Genomic DNA, 22,221 nt, shown 5'->3' with positions numbered 1-22,221 from the left:
TTATCATTTAAATAGTGTATGGCCTTTCCATTCAAAGGATTTATTTACACTGTATGCTAGGTGGATTGTATGTTGCCAGACACAGTATTGTACTGTATTTGTAGAATGCTTCACAATTCATAATTGACACTTTTGCTTGCAATGTTGTTGTTCAGGATGACAGAACGTGTCACTGTGCTTGTACACCACTGTCCCCAAATTAAAAATGACTCTTCATCTCACTTAAATATTTTGGAACACTAGGGATATTGTTTTAGTTTGTTGAGTTGCATATCATTCCTTACACTCCGTAGGGGAACAGCTAGTGGTGGATGCCAAAGAAGTCCAACATTGCTAAATACAAACAACCTGAATGGTCATTATAAATCACACAAACATTGGTGAATTTAATTAATTTAATTTGATAATATAATTTAATTTGCCTGACGACTGAAACTGAATTCATCAACTGCTCCATGTTTGCTACATACAGTACTTCAGTCTGAGACTGCCATCGTTGAAGTTGTTTGTGGTGATGTTAAAATGAGGGGTGTTGTACAAAACAAAGTCATTAGCGATTGGATAATCTCTAGCCAATCAGAGTATCAAAGCCAATGACACATTTTCAAAACGCCGCTTTACCCAAGTGTGTTCTGGCTCTGGCCCAACCCATCGGTTTCTGGACCAATTAGAACGGTTAGAATGTGTTCGCATTCGGTGAAGGGTTGGGGAGGTACTCAGATCCAGACTCATTGCGGAAAATAAACTAACGTCAGTGGGCATGGTTAGGTAGTGTCTGGGTAGCCAGACAATAATTCAATGGTAGTAGAATGAAAATGGTTTGTGTATGTGGGTCTGGCTTTCTTACTTCTGATAAACAGTACGATAAGGAACTGGTTAAAATAATTGCATCTACCATCTCACATAAAGACAGTTTGAAGTTTGGAAAATGTTGACGCATACACAGTATGTGACCCAATGACACTTTTTTCTGACAGTGCTATAACGATGAGTAGAAAGGACACATTGTTTATGTATTATATTTTCTTTAGTCCTTTACATATAATGGGGGAAATACAAGGGTTTTGTTCTTCAGGAGAATACAGGAAATTGAACAGTGTTCTGTACATTAACATAGTATTGTCAGTGTGGTGGAGCACAGTCACCAGAACCGTGAGGTTCGCACGTCTCCACGTGGGGTACATTTCAAATGTTTTCAACCACATGTGAGAAGGCCAAGTCTGTAGCAGCAGCTCGGAGAAGAAATAGAATGTACACAGAAGTATGCAAACGGTACACAGAAGTATGCAAACCTTCACCAAAGTCACATTACAAAAATGGTTTTGCATATACATATATACATGGAGGAAGGAAACATATACAAATTATCAGAAGCCATATAATGTTTTTAATAAAGACATTTGTAATGAGTGATCTCTGAAAGCATAAAATCTACTTTGAAAGAAAGGAACTATAAAAAAAAAAAAATGTTAAAAAGCTGCTATTAGAAACTTAAACCACTGTTGTTAAGCAGTGGTTCTGATTTGGGTTGACCAGGTGTAATACTAGAGACAAAAAACCCATCTGATGATCAAAGTACATTAGAGAATCAATACATTCATCCTGAGACACCATTGTTTAAAATGGGGGTTAAAACTTTGGCTAAAAAAAGAAAGGCATGCTGTAACCAACTGTTCACTTCCTCAACCCGTTTCTTTGTTTGAAGCAGAGGCTTGAATAGTTTCAAGACCATTTACCTTTAGATGTTAACAGGGCTTGATTGAGATGTAATCACTTTGTGGAATTAGGTCATTATTCAATGAAACCACTTGGAACGCACATCACATGGCATGCTGTAAATCAAATTCTTAAGAAGTCTAAAATAACTAAATAGCAGGTAGGACATCGACAAAATGTCAGCCATCTAGGTTGATGTTTTGTGTGGAAATTAATTGATTGGAATTGATTCATAACTCAAATTGAGTGGTTGGGTGAAATCATGTGATTAACAAAAACACAGCAAATCCAAGCCCTGCTTAAGAGCATACAAATAAACTGAAATTAAAATTGAAACATTTTCGTCCTGTTTATTTTTCATTACTCCTGAAAAGAACTTGGCAGATCATCAGATCAGCACGAATCAACATTACTTACCTTCAAAGAATCCCACCCAGTGCTTTAAAATTCATCACATTCTAGCCAATGTTTCTACACAACCAAACCTACAAATGGCATCCCATTGCATTCATCAATTGCAGTCATTCTAATTTGTGCAGGTTCACTAACCAAAACTCCTAACATAAAAATTTAGATTTCATCAAACCAAGTCAGTTCTGAGAAACTTAATAGGCGTCACCACCATAACAATGGCACAATGTGTCAGCACCGGCGCGCTTGGCTTCTGTGACTGTCATGACCAGCTCCTGTGCAGCATCCATGCTTTATTACTGACATATTTTGGACCAAACATAGTACTTCTCATTATGTGTTTAGGTTAATTGGAAATTGGCAACACAAATATTGTGACTCCGTACAAATGAGTTGGTGTCAAATGAAATCTAATCTAATTTTATTGGTCGCGTATACATATTTTGCAGATGTTATCGCAGGTGCAGCGAAATGCTTTTGTTTCTAGCTCCAAAAGTGCAGTAATACCGAACAATACAAAACAATACACACAAATCCAAAAAATTAAAATAAATAAATGAAGTTCAATGGGAGCATGATTACACGAGGTGACCATGATTTAAAAAGAAGAAAAAAAGGAAATGGAACGATTTCTGCTACAAAATCTTCTGTCGGGATGAGAGTTCTTTCATTGTAATTCTTAGGGCCTCAGGTGTACAGTGGGAAACTCTATGGTTACAGTGACGGGCCAACACGTTCCCAGCACACAACACTTCCCCCCTTTTCTGCCTGATAACTAGTTCAATGTAATGTTGCTGCTGAAGAAGACCTCAGCTGGGCATGGTATGTACATACGAGGAAGGGCTGCAGTAGGCAGGTCTGGCACGGCATGCACGTAATGCATGATATAGCATGTGTCCTTTAGTATTGTCTAGGTATTAGATAATAATTTACAAATTTAAACATTTATAAATTTTGAAAATTGCTTATTGTGCCTTAGTGTCTCATTTCATGCAAAGAATTTCAGAGATCGTTTACTTCACTATATACGTACAAGCTCTTGTCTTTTCTAATATAACTAAACCTTTGACCAGTTGTAGCATTTTGGATAATTGCCCCCCACACTGCCCCTTAACCCAAAGTGTGACAACAGGGTGTCAGCATTGAAATCAGTTGTAATCAGTGAAACCCATTCTATAACCCATTCTAAGGCATTAGACTTAATCAGGATAGTGTATGAAACCAGTAGTAGGGCACTGGCTTGGACTATGTATGAAATGTAGCAAAATGTACAGTAATGACATTGAATGAAATCATAACATGGTTTTTAATGAGCGTCTTTGACAATTGGTTTTCCATCATGTTGTCCCATGTTGGCGTAAAACCATGCGTCCCAAAAACGGTTTCTTTGAAATGTAATCTGTACATCAAAGGCCTCTTTGTTGGAGAAGGTACTTGGAGTTTGGATAAACCGACAAACACAGAGCCAAGACCCAACCTGTCCCGCTAAAAACACTCCTGTCTGCTAACTAATCCCCAGTAGCAGTGACAGTGAACTTTTCAAATCCATCCTCCAGAACAGTGCTCATGACTGAAGCTTATAATTCCATTTGAGAGTGTACTCCCCTACCTCTTTAGAAAGGACATCCACACAAAGCCATTTCACTAGTGTTTAAAATCATTTAGTCTAGTCTTTGACTTTCCAATTGTTTTTGCGACTTCCAAAAAAAGTGAGTGTGTACGGGAAACGGCACTGTGCAAAGAAAAAACCCCGAACCCAAACAAAAACAGAAGAGTAGTTGGCCTTGGTTTTTGTTTGTGAAAAGTTCTCTCACTAAAGTGAAAAAGAGAAAAATAGAAAGGAAAGTATTTTTAGAAAGCTCCAAGGCTTCTTAACAGCCACCCCTTCAGGCTATTTCCTTTATCCTGCGCATGTAGTCATGCAATTCCTCTGGGTCCTGAAAGCCCATGTCTTGGCAGACCCACTGAATGTCCTCTTCATCTGCGATGGGGATGGAGTTGTAGGGCATGTCTTCTGTGGGGAGCGTGGTGAAGGTGGTGAACTTGACGCGCTTGCGCTTGGAGGTGGGCGAGCTGGCCTCCTCGCCGTGCTCCTTGGTGGAGCCCCCAGAGCTGCCGTCGCCCCTCCCATGGACCTGGCTCTGAACGCTGGTCTGGGAGCTACCGCTGCTGTGATGGTCCCCATGGCAACAATTCTGTACCCCCTCCACGTGGTTGATGGGGCTCTCCACTGTCTGGGGTGAAAGGTCACTCTGGGCCCTCAAGGGCTGTCCGTTCCCTAAAAAAACCCAGTGGTGGGAATGGTCCATGTTGGCTTGGCCCTCGGGGGGGATTCTCTTGTGGCGGTACTTGAGGACAAACACGATGCAGTTGATGAGGAAGACCAGGATGGCAAGGCAGAAGACGCCCAGGAGGGCATACATGCCGATCTCCAGGTCAGTCATGCTGCGGGATGCGTGGATGAAGTCATCGTCTTCCTCCACTTCCTCTCCCTCGGTGGGCCTCTCCTGGTTGCTGATGGTCGGGAAGTTGGTGTAGTCGATAGGAACGCTCGCCGGCTGCTCGTTGGACGGCTCGAAGCCTCCACCGCCGATGTTGGAGTCCACCACTGGCTGCTTGGTGACACGGGCTGGCTCAATTTCAATCTCCATTTCCTCCTCGGAGTCTTCCTCCGGTCCGAAGCGGACTTTCACGTACACAGGGGCCGAAGCGATGATGCTCTTGCGCTTGGTCTTCTGACAGGCCTCGCAGATGGTCATCTCCATGCGCACCATCTCCCCGGACCCCTCGCCCTCTGCCACCACCACCGGCCAGCGCTGCTGAGGCTCCTGGGATACATACACCACCTTGTCGTTCAGCGTTGAAGCGTTGAGGTTGTAGTCCTTGGGGTCGAAGAAGGTCAGAGGCGACGCGGTACTGTCGCTGTAGTAAAGCCAGATGGACAAGCTGGCCTCCTGTGATAACAAGCAGAGGAAAAAGTCGTTTTTAGTATTTTTGGTAGGTAAATACATTTTTTAAATCACATTTTTGCTACCGTTACAATGCCCCAGTATTTCACTAAGGAATTATACATATAGGAACCCTATGGACAAACTCTCCTGAAGGCTAAGGAGAGACACTTTTTTATGTATTTTGAAGAAACACACACGTTTACCAGATAACAATATGCCAAAATGTTTTAAATCATGTAGTAACCAAAAAAGTGTTAAACACTATATTTTATATTTTTCAAATAGCCACCCTTTGCCTTGATGACAGCTTTGAACACTCTTGGCATTTTCTCAACCAGCTTCACCTGGAATGCTTTTCCAACAGTCTTGAAGGAGTTCCCACATATGCTTAGCACTTGTTGGCTGCTTTTCCTTCACTCTGCCGTCCGACTCATCCCAAACCATCTCAATTGGGTTGAGGTCGGGGGATTGTGGAGGACAGGTCATCTGATGCAGCACTACATCACTCTCTTTCTTGGTAAAATAGCCCTTACACAGCCTGGAGGTGTTTTGGGTCATTTTCCTGCTGAAAAACAAATTATAGTCCCACTAAGCACAAACCAGATGGGATGGCGTTTCGCTGCAGAATGCTGTGGTAGCCATGCTGGTTAAGTGTGCCTTGAATTCTAAATAAATCACTGACAGTGTCACCAGCAAAGCACCCCCACACCATAATACCTCCTCCTCCATGCTTTACGGTGGGAACTACACATGCGGAGATCATCCGTTCAACCACACCGCGTCTCACAAAGACACGGCGGTTGGAACCAATTGCTCGTGTTTCTTGGCCCAAGCAGGTCTCTTCATCTTATTGGTGTCCTTTTGTAGTGGTTTCTTTGCAGAATTTTGACCATGAAGGCCTGATTCACACAGTCCCCTCTGAACAGTTGAAGTTGAGATGTGTCTGTGACTTGAACTCTGTGAAGCATTTACTTGGGCTGCAATTTCTGAGGCTGTTAACTGTAATGAACTTATCCTCTGCAGCAGAGGTAACTCTGAGTCTTCCATTCCTGTGGCGGTCCTCATGAGAGCCAGTTTCATCATAGCGCTTGATGGTTTTTGTGACTGCACTTGAAGAAACTTTCAAAGTTCTTGAAATGTTCCGTATTGACTGACCTTCATGTGTTAAAGTAATGATGGACTGTCGTTTCTCTTTGCTTATTTGAGCTGTTTTACCATAATATGGACTTGGTCTTTTACAAAATAGGGCTATATTCTGTATACCACCCCAGGTGTGTCAAACTTTTGACTGGTAGTGTATGTGTGCCCAATTCCTGCCTTTGAAGTCTCTTGACTCGCTCCGATCCCTAAATCTTCTAAGCATGTCTAAACATCGGCACCCCTTACCTCGGCACAGAGCGAGACACACACAGGCGGTCTGTCTCAGAAGTGTACGCCAGCAAACACACGGCTCACTCTGAGAAAGGAGGGGTGAGTGGGTGTTGGGCAACTGTTGTGCTGCAGGCAAACAGACGGAGCTTCATGACTGCACAGCAGTTTCCCTGACAGCTCGAGTATGGCTTTATGAGAGCAATGGCAATGTTCGGTGGCCATGTTTCCAGGTAACAAAGTATTTTTTTTTTTTATAGAGGCCTTCCTTTCACTCCCGCTAAAACAATACCTCAGCTCAGCCTAGCGCACCTGCTCTGTAGGGCTGACAAAAGAAAATAGCTTTTCTGACAGAGCGCTTTTAGATCCCAACCGAGACGTCTTTTCACTTCCAACATGAGATGCATTTATCCAATTTCTGTCTGGATTGGAATGCCCTGTTGGAGAGCTTAGACTTATTTTTATTTGATTCAGGTGGACACTGAACTTCAAGGTTGCTATGACATTCCTGCTCGAGCACGGGCCTCTGTCATCTCTGCTTTTCAAAATGAAGGGGGCCTTTGAAACGCATGATTTAAATAATACATTGAGTATGGCACCCTGTCCTGATGACCCGACTGTAGTGGTACACTGACACATGAAAAAGGTCAGACACAAAGAAAACAACCCACTGGGCACAAACTGGTTAAATCAACGTTGTTTCAACGTAATTTGTCAACGTATTGTGACGTGGAATATATATGTGGAAAATACATTGGATTTGAAAAAAGTCATTAACGTAAACTGTTGTTTTGAGGTTGAAATTTAAACCACAGGATTATGTCATCATGGTAACCAAATTTCAACATAGACAAACCTTGTATAAAATATGTTGAATTTGTACCTTTAAAACATCCGATTTTCAACGTTATCTCCACTATCAGAAAAAAAAAACTATAGGCTGGGCAGCACCTCCTAATGGAAAATGTATCTATCTACAGTTATCCTTTTGTCTCCCATCCAAGCCCAGCCCTGCTTAGCTATGATATTTGTCATTGAGTATTACCAATGTGCTATCGTGAGAATGATTATTGACAGATCTCCACTTAAAAACGAAATAGATTAACTGTTGCTATCAAAGTCATTCCAAAGTGTAGGGGTTTAACAGAGCAAATGAAATGTGACCATACTTTATCATTCAAATATCATAAATGATGCTATTTAGGCTTATAGCATTTGCAAAGTCCTCAACAGCAATTGTTGTTCAAAAGTGATATTGAATTGTGTTTGGTTGTCAACACAACCAAATATCAACATTTTAAGGAGATTTATCTTCTGCTTCGATAGTTCTATCTGTCCCACTAATTAGTATGGATTTAATTCACATCTCCATCTCTAATTCACATCTCCATCTCAACCAAAAATCTGTTAAAGAACCTGACTTTCATGTGTTTTCGCCGCTTCAATTGAAGGGTGTTGCGCTACTCTCGTGGTAAAACCATGTGTGGTTATTATGAGGACGACAACATCTAATGTTGGCTTCAACTTGGCTTTCCATAAAAATCCTTCCATAAAAAAAAGGAACATGGTTTTTGGTCACTTTCTCATTATAAAAACAGCAATGGTGAGATTAATGCTACCGCTATTCATGGCTTTATCATGTGGGCTTGCATCAGCCACAGGCTACAGAAAAATTGGCATGCATCCAATCTACACTATGTGGACACCTGCTCGTTGAACATCTAATTCCAAAATCATGGGCATTAATATGGAGTTGGTCCCGACTTTGCTGCTATAACAGTCTCTACTCTTCTGGGAAGGCTTTTCACTAGATGTTGGAACATTGCTGCAGGGACTTGCTTCCATTCAGCCACAAGAGCATTAGTGAGGTCGGGCACTGATGTTGGGCGATTAGGCCTGGCTCGCAGTCGGCGTTCCAATTCATCATAAAAGTGGTCAATGGGGTTGAGGTCAGGGCTCTGTGCAGGCCAGTCAAGTTCTTCCACACCGATCTCGACAAAACATTTCTGTAGGGACCTCGCTTTGTGCATCGGGGCATTGTCATGCAGATACAGGAAAGGGCCTTCCCCAAACTGTTCCCACAAAGTTGGAAGCACAGAATCGTCTAGAATGTAATTGTATGCTGTAACGCTAAGATTTCCCGAACCATGAAAAACAGCCCCAAAGCATTATTCCTCCTCCACCAAACTTTACAGTTGGCATTATGCAGTTGGGCAGGTAGCAACTGACTTGTTGGAAAGGTGGCATCCTATGACGGTGTCACACTGAAAGTCACTGAGCTCTTCAGTATGGGCCATTCTACTGCCAATGTTTGTCTATGGAGATTGCAAAGGCGGTGTGCTCGATTCTATACACCTGTCAGCAACAGGTGTGACTGAAATTGCCAAATCCAGCAATTTGAAGGGGTGTCCACATACTTTTGGCCATGTAGTGTATTTCCATTACATAATTAAAAAGTAATTTTGGACTGATCAATGTAGATAGTTTCAAATACATGCTGTTACGAGATGTCGCCAAGCCAATAGATGGCATTGCTGTTATGTGTATCTGAGTGTGATACTATATAGTACTGTTGAGCCAAGTTAGGCATTACTTACTATGCACTGAATGGAGCTGTATGCATGCTACAGAGTGATGCTGAAGTAAAGACTTTCTAATTAACATTACCTTGCTCTTGTACAGAATGAACACCATACAAAACATGGTGTCAGAAGACAGAACCAAATAGGTATATCCTTGACGAATCAAAATATCAAAACGACACACGGATAAATGCACAGTAGGAAGGGACGTGCCAACTGGCTAACCAGCTACAAAAAAAATTAAACGACAATGACAACAATGGCTTACCTGGTAATTCCAGTACCAGAGCCTATGGACATGAAGGGCGATAGAAACAACAACTGGACATTTTTTCGAGCACAGTGGGAAAAATATGAGATCGCTACCGTTCTGGACAGAAAGGAAGCAAAAGTCCACATAGCAACTCTGCTAACCGTGATGTGAAAGGAATGTCATCTCTTACAGTGGCATCTTCATATGCCTGAAGCAGAGAGAACTGACCCGGTAAAAATGATAGAGGCGCTACAGAAACACTTTGAGCCATCCAGGAACGTGATCTACGAGATGTACATGTTTAATGCTTGTCAACAAAGTTAATGTGAAACATCAGAGCAGAACATTGCAAATCTGAGGAAGCTAGCAGACACGTGAATTTGGCGCATTACGAGAGGAACTAGTCCGTGACAGGCTTGTCATAGGCACTAAAGATATAGCTGTGTGAGCGTGCATGTTCAGAGAACCCAACCTCACACTGAACAAAGACATTGACATGGGTCGTTCAAGTGAACAAGCACAAATGCAAATCAGAAAAATTGGTGGATGTGAACCAGAGACTTTACATTATACATCCTGTGAGCGACGTTCAGAATCAAAACGCCAAACATATGGTCGTAAACAGACAGAGTTTACAGGGGATAATAACAAACATAGAATGCCAAACGACGTACCCTGTCATTACTGTGGTTCAGTACATGCCAAAGCCAAATGCCCAGCATACGGTGTCACCTGTAAAGCATGTGGCAAATGAACCCACTTTGCCAGAGTTTGTAAACAAGCACAACACTTACCTCAACTCAATCTATTAGAGGAAGATAATGAGTCAGATGACCAAACAACAGATGCAATGTGGTACATCTCACAGGTTAATTATGCGGAAGACAAGGCAAAGAAATGGTTCATTAACCTTAAGCTAGCTCTACTCAGTGATGAGCCATTGACATATGACCCCAGCCATACAATTAAATGTCAACTAGACACAGGATCAACAGTTAATGTCATAAGCTATGGGGACCTACAGCGAGTCATGCAAGACGGCAATCCAGTTCTCCTAACCATGCAAAGCTACACTCAAGCTATATGACGGCACACTGATAAATCCAACAGGAGAATGCAGTCTCAAAGCAGATCATGATGGAAAAATGTTTCATATCAAATTTCAGGTCATGGAGACATCCCAGCTTCCTCTGCTGTCAGCTGTCAGTGTGAAAGACTCAGCCTACTACATGTGAACCACAACCACAGCCATGTGTTACATCACTTTGACACCCCAAGCACCACATCCACTGAGGTCATCATGACAACTGAGGAGATCATCTCCAAGTACAAGGACGTGTTCGATGGGCTTGGCTGCCTCCCCGGAGAGCCACACCTAGAAGTAGACAATGCAGCCCGGCCTGTGCAGCAGCTACCAAGACGGATACCTATTCCACTGAAGGAAAGGATCACAATGGCCATACATTCAATGGACAATGCAGACATCATCACGAAAGTCACAGAGCCAACACCGTGGATCAGCACCATGGTTGTCATTGAAAAACCTGATAAACTATGAATATGCATGTACCCAATGCACTCAACAAAACCTTACTGAGATCGCACTTCCAGATGCCCACAATAGAAGAGATTCTACCAGAGATATCCAACACAAATGTATTATCAGTACTCGATGCCAAAGATGGATATTGGTAAGTCAAACTTGATGAAGTGACCAGCTATCTTACAACTTTCTGGACACCTGTAGGCAGGTATAGATGGCTGAGAATACCATTTGGAATCAAGCCAGCAGCTGAAGAATACCAGCGCAGACAGTGTGAAGCACTACAGGGACTAAAAGGAGTGTGTGATCACAGATGTCATTCTACTCTATGGATGTGGTGACACATAAGGTTTCATGACAGAAACCTTACAGCTCTCCTGCAGAGATCAAGAGATGTCAACCTGAAGCTGAACAAAAATAAACTCAGGTTAAAGCTACCTAGTGTGACATACATGGGTCATCTTCTCACCACAGAGGGCCTTTGCCCTGACCCAGAGAAAAGAACAGCCATTCAGAACATGGGAATACCGACCGACCTCAAGTCACTACAGCGGCTGTTGGGGTTTGTGAATTATCTTGCAAAATTCATGCCCCGCCTATCTGATGTGGATGAGCCGTTCAGAAGACTGACTGACAAGGACATTGAATGGATATGGCTACCACTGCATGACGCAGTAGTTGAGACTATCAAACAGTTAGTCACACAACACCCAGTGCTGAAATACTACGACCTGAATGATGAAGTCACACTGCAGCGTGATGCCAGTGAGACATGTTTGGGCGCAGCCCTTCTACAGCAACGCCATCTTGTTGCATTTGCCTCCGGAACATTGACTCAGACAGAACAAAGATATGCACAGATTTATGTATTTTTTGCACAACCTTTGGAGAGTAATCAGAAGTTCTTCAGACACGTTCCCTGCAGTGCACATTGTCAGGAATCTTCAGGGACGCTGTACATTATCGGTGTATTTAGTCTGGCAATGTCCACATTATTGTCACATATTTTAGAAGGTAATAATAATTTGAATATCAATGCATTGGCAAGGCCTAAAAAATGCATTATTCTTAAAGTGGTAATGGCCTACTTCTTTGAAACATTTTGCATGCTTTTTGGTGGGAGGGGGTTCTATATTAAGCCCTATCCGTAACATTATATAAATTATACAATTGTATAACATTGAGGTCCTTGAAATGAATTTGTATTAGGATATTGAATTTGAATGTAATATGTTTGAATTTGTAAAACACAAATGTAATAATTGAATTCATAAAATAGAATTTGTATTTCATGATTTGAAACGGAATTGAATAAATATTGCATTCAGTTTTAAAATGTAAATGCAATTTGATTGAATATTCAAATTCAATATGTATATATTCAGTTTCAATATGGTTGATATTGCATTCATTGTCTGTGTATCAAGTTTACAAATTATCATTTCAGGTTTGTTAACGTTTCATATATTCAACTTCTCAGATGCATTCAGATTTAGTTTCAAACTCAGTTAGTTCTCTAAATTCAGATTCAAAACCAGAGACAACATCCTGGTACTTTGCCAGCCAGGGAAGGTAGAGGAGAACAAAACACTCACTGTGGTTAACAGAAGCTTCTGGCAGTTTCTGAAGCCAATGTGGCATGTTGAATCTATTTCCTTCCTATGAATTTGGCTCTAGCATTTTAACCGTTTTGGCTATACGCTATTATGATCCCATTCCTGAAAGCTAAGACTCTCTGGAACATGGCTGTGCCTTCAGTCCCCCTCTATGATGATTACAAGCCGCGTTAGAAGGGAATGCCACAAAAACCAAAATTTTGCCCCAATAAGAATATACTATACACTGAGTATATAAAACATATTAGAACACCTTCCTAATATTGAGTTTCACCCCCTTTTGCCCTCAGAACAGCCACAGTTCGTCGGAGCATGGACTCTACAAAAGCGTTTCACAGGGATGCTGGCCCATGTTGACTCCAATGCTTCCCACAGTTGTGTCAAGTTGGCTGGATGTCCTCTGGGTGGTGGACCATTCTTGATACACACGGGACACGGTTGAGCGTGAAAAACCGAGCAGCGTTGCAGTTCTTGACACACTCAAACTGGTGCGCCTGGCACCTACTACCATACCCCGTTCAAAGGCACTTAAACATTTTGTCTTGCCCATTCCCCCTCTGAATGGCACACATACAAAATCCATTGTCTCAATTGTCTCAAGGCTTAAAAATTCTTCTTTAACCTGTCTCCTCCCCTTCAACTACACTGATTGAAGTGGATTTAACAAGTGACATCAATAAGGGATCATAGCTTTCACCTGGATTCACCTGGTCAGTCAATGTCATAGAAAGAGCAGGTGTTCCTAATGTTTTGTACACTCAGTGTAGTTGAACAGCCATGTCATGGCCCTTCTAAGTATAGCCTTTCCCCTCCCTATTTAATCTTGCTCTTGTGACTGAATGGGTTAAAACCAGGTCTCCTGCATGTCACAAGACTGTGTTAGCCCACTTAGCTGAAGCCTATAGTGATAAGTTCAGGAAGTTCATGTAAAGGACAACACGCTGCTTGTTTAACGAGTACCGCTTCCCCCTGATTCAACTCATACTGTACCGAGACTCGAACTCAGGACCTCTGCCTCGCAAACACATGTGACTGCCCTCCTCAAGTGTTCCAACCCACGTGCTATTAAAAAAGGCCTTCAATTGCACAAGGGGAGACCCTCCAGGCTGATGACTGAGTTTCACATGCTACATTTAATTAAGTGCTTGAAAAAGTCTCTGTAAGTCCTTGAATTTGACTTGCCAATGTCTGAATGAACCCTGCTTAAAGGGTGTACAGTCCTAGGCCTATTTTATGGAGCGACTTCAGTGCCAACAGAAATTGTATTTGAATTCCAGAATTTTGAATTTGTATTAGGATACTGAATTTGAATGTAATATGTTTGAATTTTTAATGCACAAATTAAATCATTGAATTCATAAAATGGAATTTGTATTTCATGACTTGAAACTGAATTGGATAAATACTGCATTCAGTTTAAAAATGCTATTTCAATTTAATTTGAATTTTCAAATTCCCCTTAAACTCAACCCTTAGCGACCCCAGTGGTTGAACCAGTGCAACTGTAGATTAGAGTCCAGTGGCACCATTGTAAAGGACGTCACGCTGCCTGCTTAGCGAGTACTGCTTCCCCCTGATTCAGCTCATATGGAGAATCGAACTTAGGACTTCTGCCTCAAACACACGTGACCACCCTCCTGAAGCATTCCAACCCATCGTACTATTAAAAAAGGCCTTCGTTAATTGGGCAAGGGGCGACATTTCAGGCTAAGGAGTGAGTTTCACAGATTCCCCATCTGCTACACTAATACAAGTCCTCAAGATCCAGCAAGGTTACTCATCAAAATAACATGGTTTGGTGATCCATGCCTATGTGATGAGAATCTTGCCTGAGATCTGAAGACATTAGTTAGGGCGGCATGTAGCCGAGCGGTTAAGAGTGTTGGGCCAGTAACCGAAAGGTCGCTGGTTTGAATCCCTGAGCCAACTAGGTGAAACATCTGCCGATGTGCCCTTCAGCAAGGCACCTAACCCTAATTGCTCCTGTAAGTCGCTCTGGATAAAAGCATCTGCTAAATGACTAAAATGTAAAATGTTAGTTTGACATGTGTTAGTTTGTATTAGACGTGTCAGTTTCAAGTCTCCAGCAAGTAGTCATTAAATCAAATCAAATCGTATTTGTCACATACACGTGTTTAGCAGATGTTATAGCAGGTGTAGCGAAATGCTTGTGCTTCTAGCTCCGACAGTGCAGTAATATCAAAAAATTTCACAACATATACCTAATATACACAAAACTAGTAAGGAATGGAATTTAAGAAAATATACATACAGTGGGGAAAAAAAGTATTTAGTCAGCCACCAATTGTGCAAGTTCTCCCACTTAAAAAGATGAGAGAGGCCTGTAATTTTCATCATAGGTACACGTCAACAATGACAGACAAATTGAGAAAGAAAAATCCAGAAAATCACATTGTAGGATTTTTTATGAATTTATTTGCAAATTATGGTGGAAAATTAGTATTTGGTCACCTACAAACAAGCAAGATTTCTGGCTCTCACAAACCTGTAACTTCTTCTTTAAGAGGCTCCTCTGTCCTCCACTCGTTACCTGTATTAATGGCACCTGTTTGAACTTGTTATCAGTATAAAAGACACCTGTCCACAACCTCAAACAGTCACACTCCAAACTCCACTATGGCCAAGACCAAAGAGTTGTCAAAGGACACCAGAAACAATATTGTAGACCTGCACCAGGCTGGGAAGACTGAATCTGCAATAGGTAAGCAGCTTGGTTTGAAGAAATCAACTGTGGGAGCAATTATTAGGAAATGGAAGACATACAAGACCACTGATAATCTCCCTCGATCTGGGGCTCCACGCAAGATCTCACCCTGTGGGGTCAAAATGATCACAAGAACGGTGAGCAAAAATCACAGAACCACACGGGGGGACCTAGTGAATGACCTGCAGAGAGCTGGGACCAAAGTAACAAAGCCTACCATCAGTAACACACTACGCCGCCAGGGACTCAAATCCTGCAGTGCAAGACGTGTCCCCCTGCTTAAGCCAGTACATGTCCAGGCCCGTCTGAAGTTTGCTAGAGTGCATTTGGATGATCCAGAAGAGGATTGGGAGAATGTCAGATGAAACCAAAATAGAACTTTTTGGTAAAAACTCAACTCATCGTGTTTGGAGGACAAAGAATGCTGAGTTGCATCCAAAGAACACCATACCTACTGTGAAGCATGGGGGTGGAAACATCATGCTTTGGGGCTGTTTTTCTGCAAAGGGACCAGGACGACTGATCCATGTAAAGGAAAGAATGAATGGGGCCATGTATCGTGAGATTTTGAGTGAAAACCTCCTTCCATCAGCAAGGGCATTGAAGATGAAACGTGGCTGGGTCTTTCAGCATGACAATGATCCCAAACACACCGCCCGGGCAGCGAAGGAGTGGCTTCGTAAGAAGCATTTCAAGGTCCTGGAGTGGCCTAGCCAGTCTCCAGATCTCAACCCCATAGAAAATCTTTGGAGGGAGTTGAAAGTCTGTGTTGCCCAGCGACAGCCCCAAAACATCACTGCTCTAGAGGAGATCTGCATGGAGGAATGGGCCAAAATACCAGCAACAGTGTGTGAAAACCTTGTGAAGACTTACAGAAAACGTTTGACCTGTGTCATTGCCAACAAAGGGTATATAACAAAGTATTGAGAAACTTTTGTTATTGACCAAATACTTATTTTCCACCATAATTTGCAAATAAATTCATAAAAAATCCTACAATGTGATTTTCTGGATTTTTTTTCCTCATTTTGTCAGTCATAGTTGACGTGTACCTATGATAAAAATTACAGGCCTCTCATCTTTTTACGTGGGAGAACTTGCACAATTGGTGGCTGACTAAATACTTTTTTCCCCCACTGTATATGGACAAGCAATGACAATGACAGAGCGGCTTGGACAAAGATACAGTAGAATATTATAGAATAGAATACAGTATATACATATGAGATGAGTAGTGCAAGATATGTAAACATTATTAAAGTGAGGGCGGGTAGTTTGCCCCCGGTAATGCGTTCGGCAGACCGCAACACCCTCTGGTGAGCCCTGCGGTTGCAGGCGGTGCAGTTGCCGTACCAGGTGGTGATACAGCCCGACAGGATGCTCTCAATTGTGCATCTGTAAAAGCTTGTGAGGGTTATAGGTGCCAAGCCGAATTTCTTCAGCCTCCTGAGGTTGAAGAGGCTCTGTTGCGCCTTCTTCACCACACTGTCTGCGTGGGTGGACCATTTCAGTTTGTCGGTGATGTGTACGCCAAGGAACTTGAAGCTTTCCACCTTCTCCACTGCGGTCCCGTCGATGTGGATAGGGGGGTGCACCGTCTGCTGTTTCCTGAAGTCCACAATCATCTCCTTTGTTTTGTTGATGTTGAGTGAGAGGTTATTTTCCTGGCACCACAGTCCCAGAGCCCTCACCTAATCCCTGTAGGCGGTCTCGTCATTGTTGGTAATCAAGCCTATTACTGTTGTGTCGTCTGCAAACTTGATGATTGAGTTGGAGGCGTGTGATGGCGATTGCATCGTCTGTGGATCTATTGGGGCGGTAAGCAAATTGAAGTGGGTCTAGGATAAAACGTACAGTGGGGAAAAAAGTATTTAGTCAGCCACCAATTGTGCAAGTTCTCCCACTTAAAAAGATGAGAGAGGCCTGTAATTTTCATCATAGGTACACGTCAACTATGACAGACAAATTGAGAAGAAAAAAATCCAGAAAATCATATTGTAGGATTTTTTATGAATTGATTTGCAAATTATGGTGGAAAATAAGTATTTGGTCACCTACAAACAAGCAAGATTTCTGGCTCTCACAGACCTGTAACTTCTTCTTTAAGAGGCTCCTCTGTCCTCCAGTCGTTACCTATATTAATGGCACCTGTTTGAACTTGTTATCAGTATAAAAGACACCTGTCCACAACCTCAAACAGTCACACTCCAAACTCCACTATGGCCAAGACCAAAGAGCTGTCAAAGGACAGCAGAAACAAAATTGTAGACCTGCACCAGGCTGGGAAGACTGAATCTGCAATAGGTAAGCAGCTTGGTTTGAAGAAATCAACTGTGGGAGCAATTATTAGGAAATGGAAGACATACAAGACCACTGATAATCTCCCTCGATCTGGGGCTCCACGCAAGATCTCACCCCGTGGGGTCAAAATGATCACAAGAACGGTGAGCAAAAATCCCAGAACCACACGGGGGGACCTAGTGAATGACCTGCAGAGAGCTGGGACCAAAGTAACAAAGCCTACCATCAGTAACACACTACGCCGCCAGGGACTCAAATCCTGCAGTGCCAGACGTGTCCCCCTGCTTAAGCCAGTACATGTCCAGGCCCGTCTGAAGTTTGCTATAGTGCATTTAGATGATCCAGAAGAGGATTGGGAGAATGTCATATGGTCAGATGAAACCAAAATAGAACTTTTTTGGTAAAAACTCAACTCGTCGTGTTTGGAGGACAAAGAATGCTGAGTTGCATCCAAAGAACACCATACCTACTGTGAAGCATGGGGGTGGAAACATCATGCTTTGGGGCTGTTTTTCTGCAAAGGGACCAGGACGACTGATCCGTGTAAAGGAAAGAATGAATGGGGCCATGTATCATGAGATTTTGAGTGAAAACCTCCTTCCATCAGCAAGGGCATTGAAGATGAAACGTGGCTGGGTCTTTCAGCATGACAATGATCCCAAACACACCGCCCGGGCAACGAAGGAGTGGCTTCGTAAGAAGCATTTCAAGGTCCTGGAGTGGCCTAGCCAGTCTTCAGATCTCAACCCCATAGAAAATCTTTGGAGGGAGTTGAAAGTCCGTGTTGCCCAGCGACAGCCCCAAAACATCACTGCTCTAGAGGAGATCTGCAGGGAGGAATGGGCCAAAATACTAGCAACAGTGTGTGAAAACCTTGTGAAGACTTACAGAAAACATTTGACCTGTGTCATTGCCAACAAAGGGTATATAACAAAGTATTGAGAAACTTTTGTTATTGACCAAATACTTATTTTCCACCATAATTTGCAAATCAATTCATAAAAAATCCTACAATGTGATTTTCAGGATTTTTTTTTCTCATTTTGTCTGTCATAGTTGACGTGTACCTATGATGAAAATTACAGGCCTCTCTCATCTTTTTAAGTGGGAGAACTTGCACAATTGGTGGCTGACTAAATACTTTTTTTCCCCACTGTAAGGTAGAGGTGATATGATCCTTGACTAGTCTCTCAAAGCACTTCATCATGACAGAGGTGAATGCTACAGGGCGATAGTCATTTAGTTCAGTTACCTTTGCTTTCTTGGGTACAGGAACAATGGTGGCCATCTTGAAGCATGTGGGAACAGCAGACTGGGAAAGAGAGTGATTGAATGTCCATAAACACACCAGCCAGCTGGTCTGCGCATGCTCTGAGAACGCGGCTAGGGATGGCGTCTGGGCCAGCAGCCTTGCGGGGGTTAACATGCTTAAATGTCTTAATCACGTCGGCCACAGAGAAGGAGAGGCCACAGTCCTTGGTAGTGGGCCTCGTCAGTGACTGTGTTATCCTCAAAGCGGGCAAAGAAGGTGTTTAGCTTGTCTGGAAGCGAGACGTCTGTGTCTGCGATGTGGCTGGTTTTCCTTTTGTAGTCTGTGATTGTCTGTAGACCCTGCCACATACGTCTCGTGTCTGAGCCGTTGAATTGTGACTCCACTTTGTTGCTATACTGATGTTTTGCCAGTTTAATTGCCTTGTGGAGTGAGTAGCTACACTGTTTGTGTTCTGCCATATTCCCAGTCACCTACCCATGGTTGAATGCGGTGGTTTGCGCTTTCAGATTGGCGCGAATGCTGCCATCTTTCCACGGTTTCTGGTTAGGGTAGGTTTTAATAGTCACAGTGGGCACAACATCACCTATACACTTCCTGATAAACTCAGTCACCATTTCAGTGTATTCGTCTAAATTATTTTCGGAAGCTACCCGGAACATATCCCAGTCCGCGTGATCAAAACAATCTTGAAGCATGGATTCCGATTGGTCAGACCAACGTTGAATAGTCCTTAGCACGGGTATTTCCTGTTTGAGTTTCTGCCTATAGGAAGGGAGGAGCAAAATGGAGTCGTGGTCAGATTTGCCGAAAGGAGGGCGGGGGAGGGCCTTATAACCATCCCTGGAAGTTCGAATAGCAATGGCTGAGGATTTTGTTTTGGCAGCACGAGTACAACAGTCGATATGTTGATAGAACTTCGGCAGCCTAGTCCTCAAATGTGCTTTGTTAAAATCCCCGGCTATAATAAATGTAGCCTCAGGATATGTGGTTTCCAGTTTGCATAAAGTCCAGTGAAGTTATTTGAGGGCCGTCGTGGTATTGGCTTGAGGGGGGATATACACGGCCGTGACTAAAACCTAAGAAAATTATCTCGGGAGATAATATGGTCTGCATTTGATTGTGAGATATTCTAGCTCGGGTGAACAAAAGGACTCGAATCCCTGTATGTTACTTCAATTACACCATGAGTCGTTAATCATGAAACACACACCTCCGCCCTTCTGCTTGCCGGAGAGATATTTATTCCTGTCTGCGCGATGAACTGAGAACCCCTCTGGCTGGACCGATTTCGACAGAATATCCAGAGAGAGCCATGTTTCCGTGAAACAAAGCATGTTACAGGCCTTGATGTCTCTCTGGAAAGAAATCCTTGCCCGGAGTTCGTCGATCTTGTTAACCAAAGACTGAACATTAGCGAGTAGTATACTTGGAAGCGGTGGGTGGTGTGCGCGCCTCCTCAGTTGAACCAGCAGGCCGCTCCGAGTGCCTCTCCTCCGCCGGTGATGTTTTGGGTCAGCTGCTGGAATCAGTTCAGTTGCCCTGGGGAGAGCAAACAAAGTATCTGCTTCGGGAAAGTCGTATTCCTGGTCATAATGCTGGTGAGTTACCGCCGCTCTGATATCCAATAGTTTTCCCCGGCTGTATGTAATGATACAAAACACTTTCAGAGCTAATAATGTAAAATATAATACATAAAAAAACTAAATACTGCAGTTTCCTAAGAGCTAGTCGCGAGGCCCCATCTTCGTCGGCACCAGGTTGTTATTATAAGGTTAACATGTGACTGTGTTAGCCTGTTGAGCTAAAGCATTGGTCCTGTGACTTGGATGGGTCTCTTCAAGGAGGAGGTCAAAGGGGGGTGAAGTATAGCACAGGTGATGACCACGCTCGTGTGATGAGTAACTTGTTTTGAGACCTGAAAAGGTGCATTGTCTAGCACACAGGAGACCTGGTTTAGAACCAATCAGTCAAACTAACACGTCTTCTCAGGCAAGGTTGCTCATTACATGCATGGATCACCAAACCACCTCTGTTGCACTCATTCAATGAGGTGCACAGATCCTTCTGCAGAAAGTGTTGTTGTGCAGTAGGCCTGATTCCGAACCCAGTCAGATATATTGATGCCGTGATCTGAGTATGAGGTCAGTGGGGGTGAAATGTAACTGAGCTGGTTCGATGAGTAACCTTGCTGGAGACTTGAAGACTTTGTTAGCTTCCTGAACTCATCCCTATGGGCTTTAGCTAAGTGGGCTAAAAGTATTGTGACATGCAGGAGACCTGGTTCGAACCCAGTCAGTCACAAGAGCAATATTAAATAGGAAAAAGGTGGAAACTATATCCTTAGTGGGCTATGACAGGGCTATTCAACTGTATTCTTATGGGGGCCAAATTGTTTTTGTGACACTCCCTTCTAACGCGGCCTGTGATCATCATAGAGGGGAACAGAAGGCACATCCATATTCCAGAGTCTTAGCTTTCAGAAATTGGGTCATAATAGTTTATAGCAAAAACAGTTTGAGCCAAATTGATATGAAGAAAATAAATTAAACATGCCACATTGGCTTCAGAAACCGCCAGAAGCTTCTGTTAACCACAGTGAGCGTTTAATTATATATGTTCTCCTCTACTTTTCCTGGCTGGCAAAGTACCAGTATGTTATCTCTGGTTTTGAATCTGAATTTAGATAACTGAATTTGAAAACTGAATCTGAATGCATCTGAGAAGTTGAATATATGAAACTTTGATCAAATTGAAATTATAGTTTGTAAACTTGATACACAGACAATGAATGCAATATCTACCATATTGAAATGTAATATGTAAATATTGTATTTGAATATTCAATTAAATTGAAATGTAAAAACTGAACGCAATATCCAATCAATTCAGTTTCAAATCATGAAATACCAGTTCAATTGATGAATTCAATAATTCAATGTGTGAATTACAAATTCTTTATTTTTCAATTAAAATTAAATATCCTAATACAAATAAAAAATAATGGAATTCAAATACAATCTCTGTTAGCACTGAAATCGCTCCGTACAAATAAACCAAAAATCAGACATAGTTTTTCCATTGGAATTTGGTTGTGCTTTTAGATGGTTGAAAGCATAGTGATAACACATTGGAAACACATTTTTGGCTGTCTTTTTGAAAGGGTGAATATAGATTGTAAACTCATTGATCAACATCTCAACCAAATATTACCCAATTATCCACGTTGAAATTACGTAGTGTGCCCAGTGGGAAAGCACTCAGTAGACTTGAGGAGACTGTCCTAGCAGGTGACTGTAATGTTCTAATTATATTTCATCAATAGAAAAATGAATCCATCATAAGGATGCATTGTTTCCCATTTGTTAAGTCTTCTTTGGAGAGCTCAGGATTAACTGTGGTTAACAGATCAACAGTATTCCCTTAGACCACAGAATTACAGTGCATTCGGCAAGTATTCAGACCACTTTACTTTTTCCACATTT

The 22,221-nt window shown here is 42.4% G+C and overlaps 1 protein-coding gene across 1 annotated transcript in view; it reads right to left on the bottom strand.

Moving 5' to 3' along the window:
• Positions 1 to 1,035: 1,035 nt before the first annotated feature.
• LOC311135958 (transmembrane protein 132E-like) overlaps positions 1,036 to 22,221 on the bottom strand; it is a gene marked incomplete at its 5' end in the record, with an annotated part of 108,120 nt that continues 86,934 nt past the window's right edge. Inside the window, one exon of the mRNA XM_084170004.1 lies at positions 1,036 to 5,081. Coding sequence (XP_084026130.1) covers positions 4,014 to 5,081 — 1,068 coding nt within the window. The 3' untranslated portion in view covers positions 1,036 to 4,013. The remainder of the gene's footprint in view (positions 5,082 to 22,221) is intronic.

The sequence above is a fragment of the Coregonus lavaretus genome (assembly GCF_964263955.1).
Source record: "Coregonus lavaretus genome assembly, chromosome: 10".
Lineage (NCBI taxonomy): Eukaryota > Metazoa > Chordata > Actinopteri > Salmoniformes > Salmonidae > Coregonus > Coregonus lavaretus.
The sequence above is the reverse complement of the archived record's forward strand: the minus strand, read 5'-3'. Positions and strand labels throughout refer to the sequence as shown.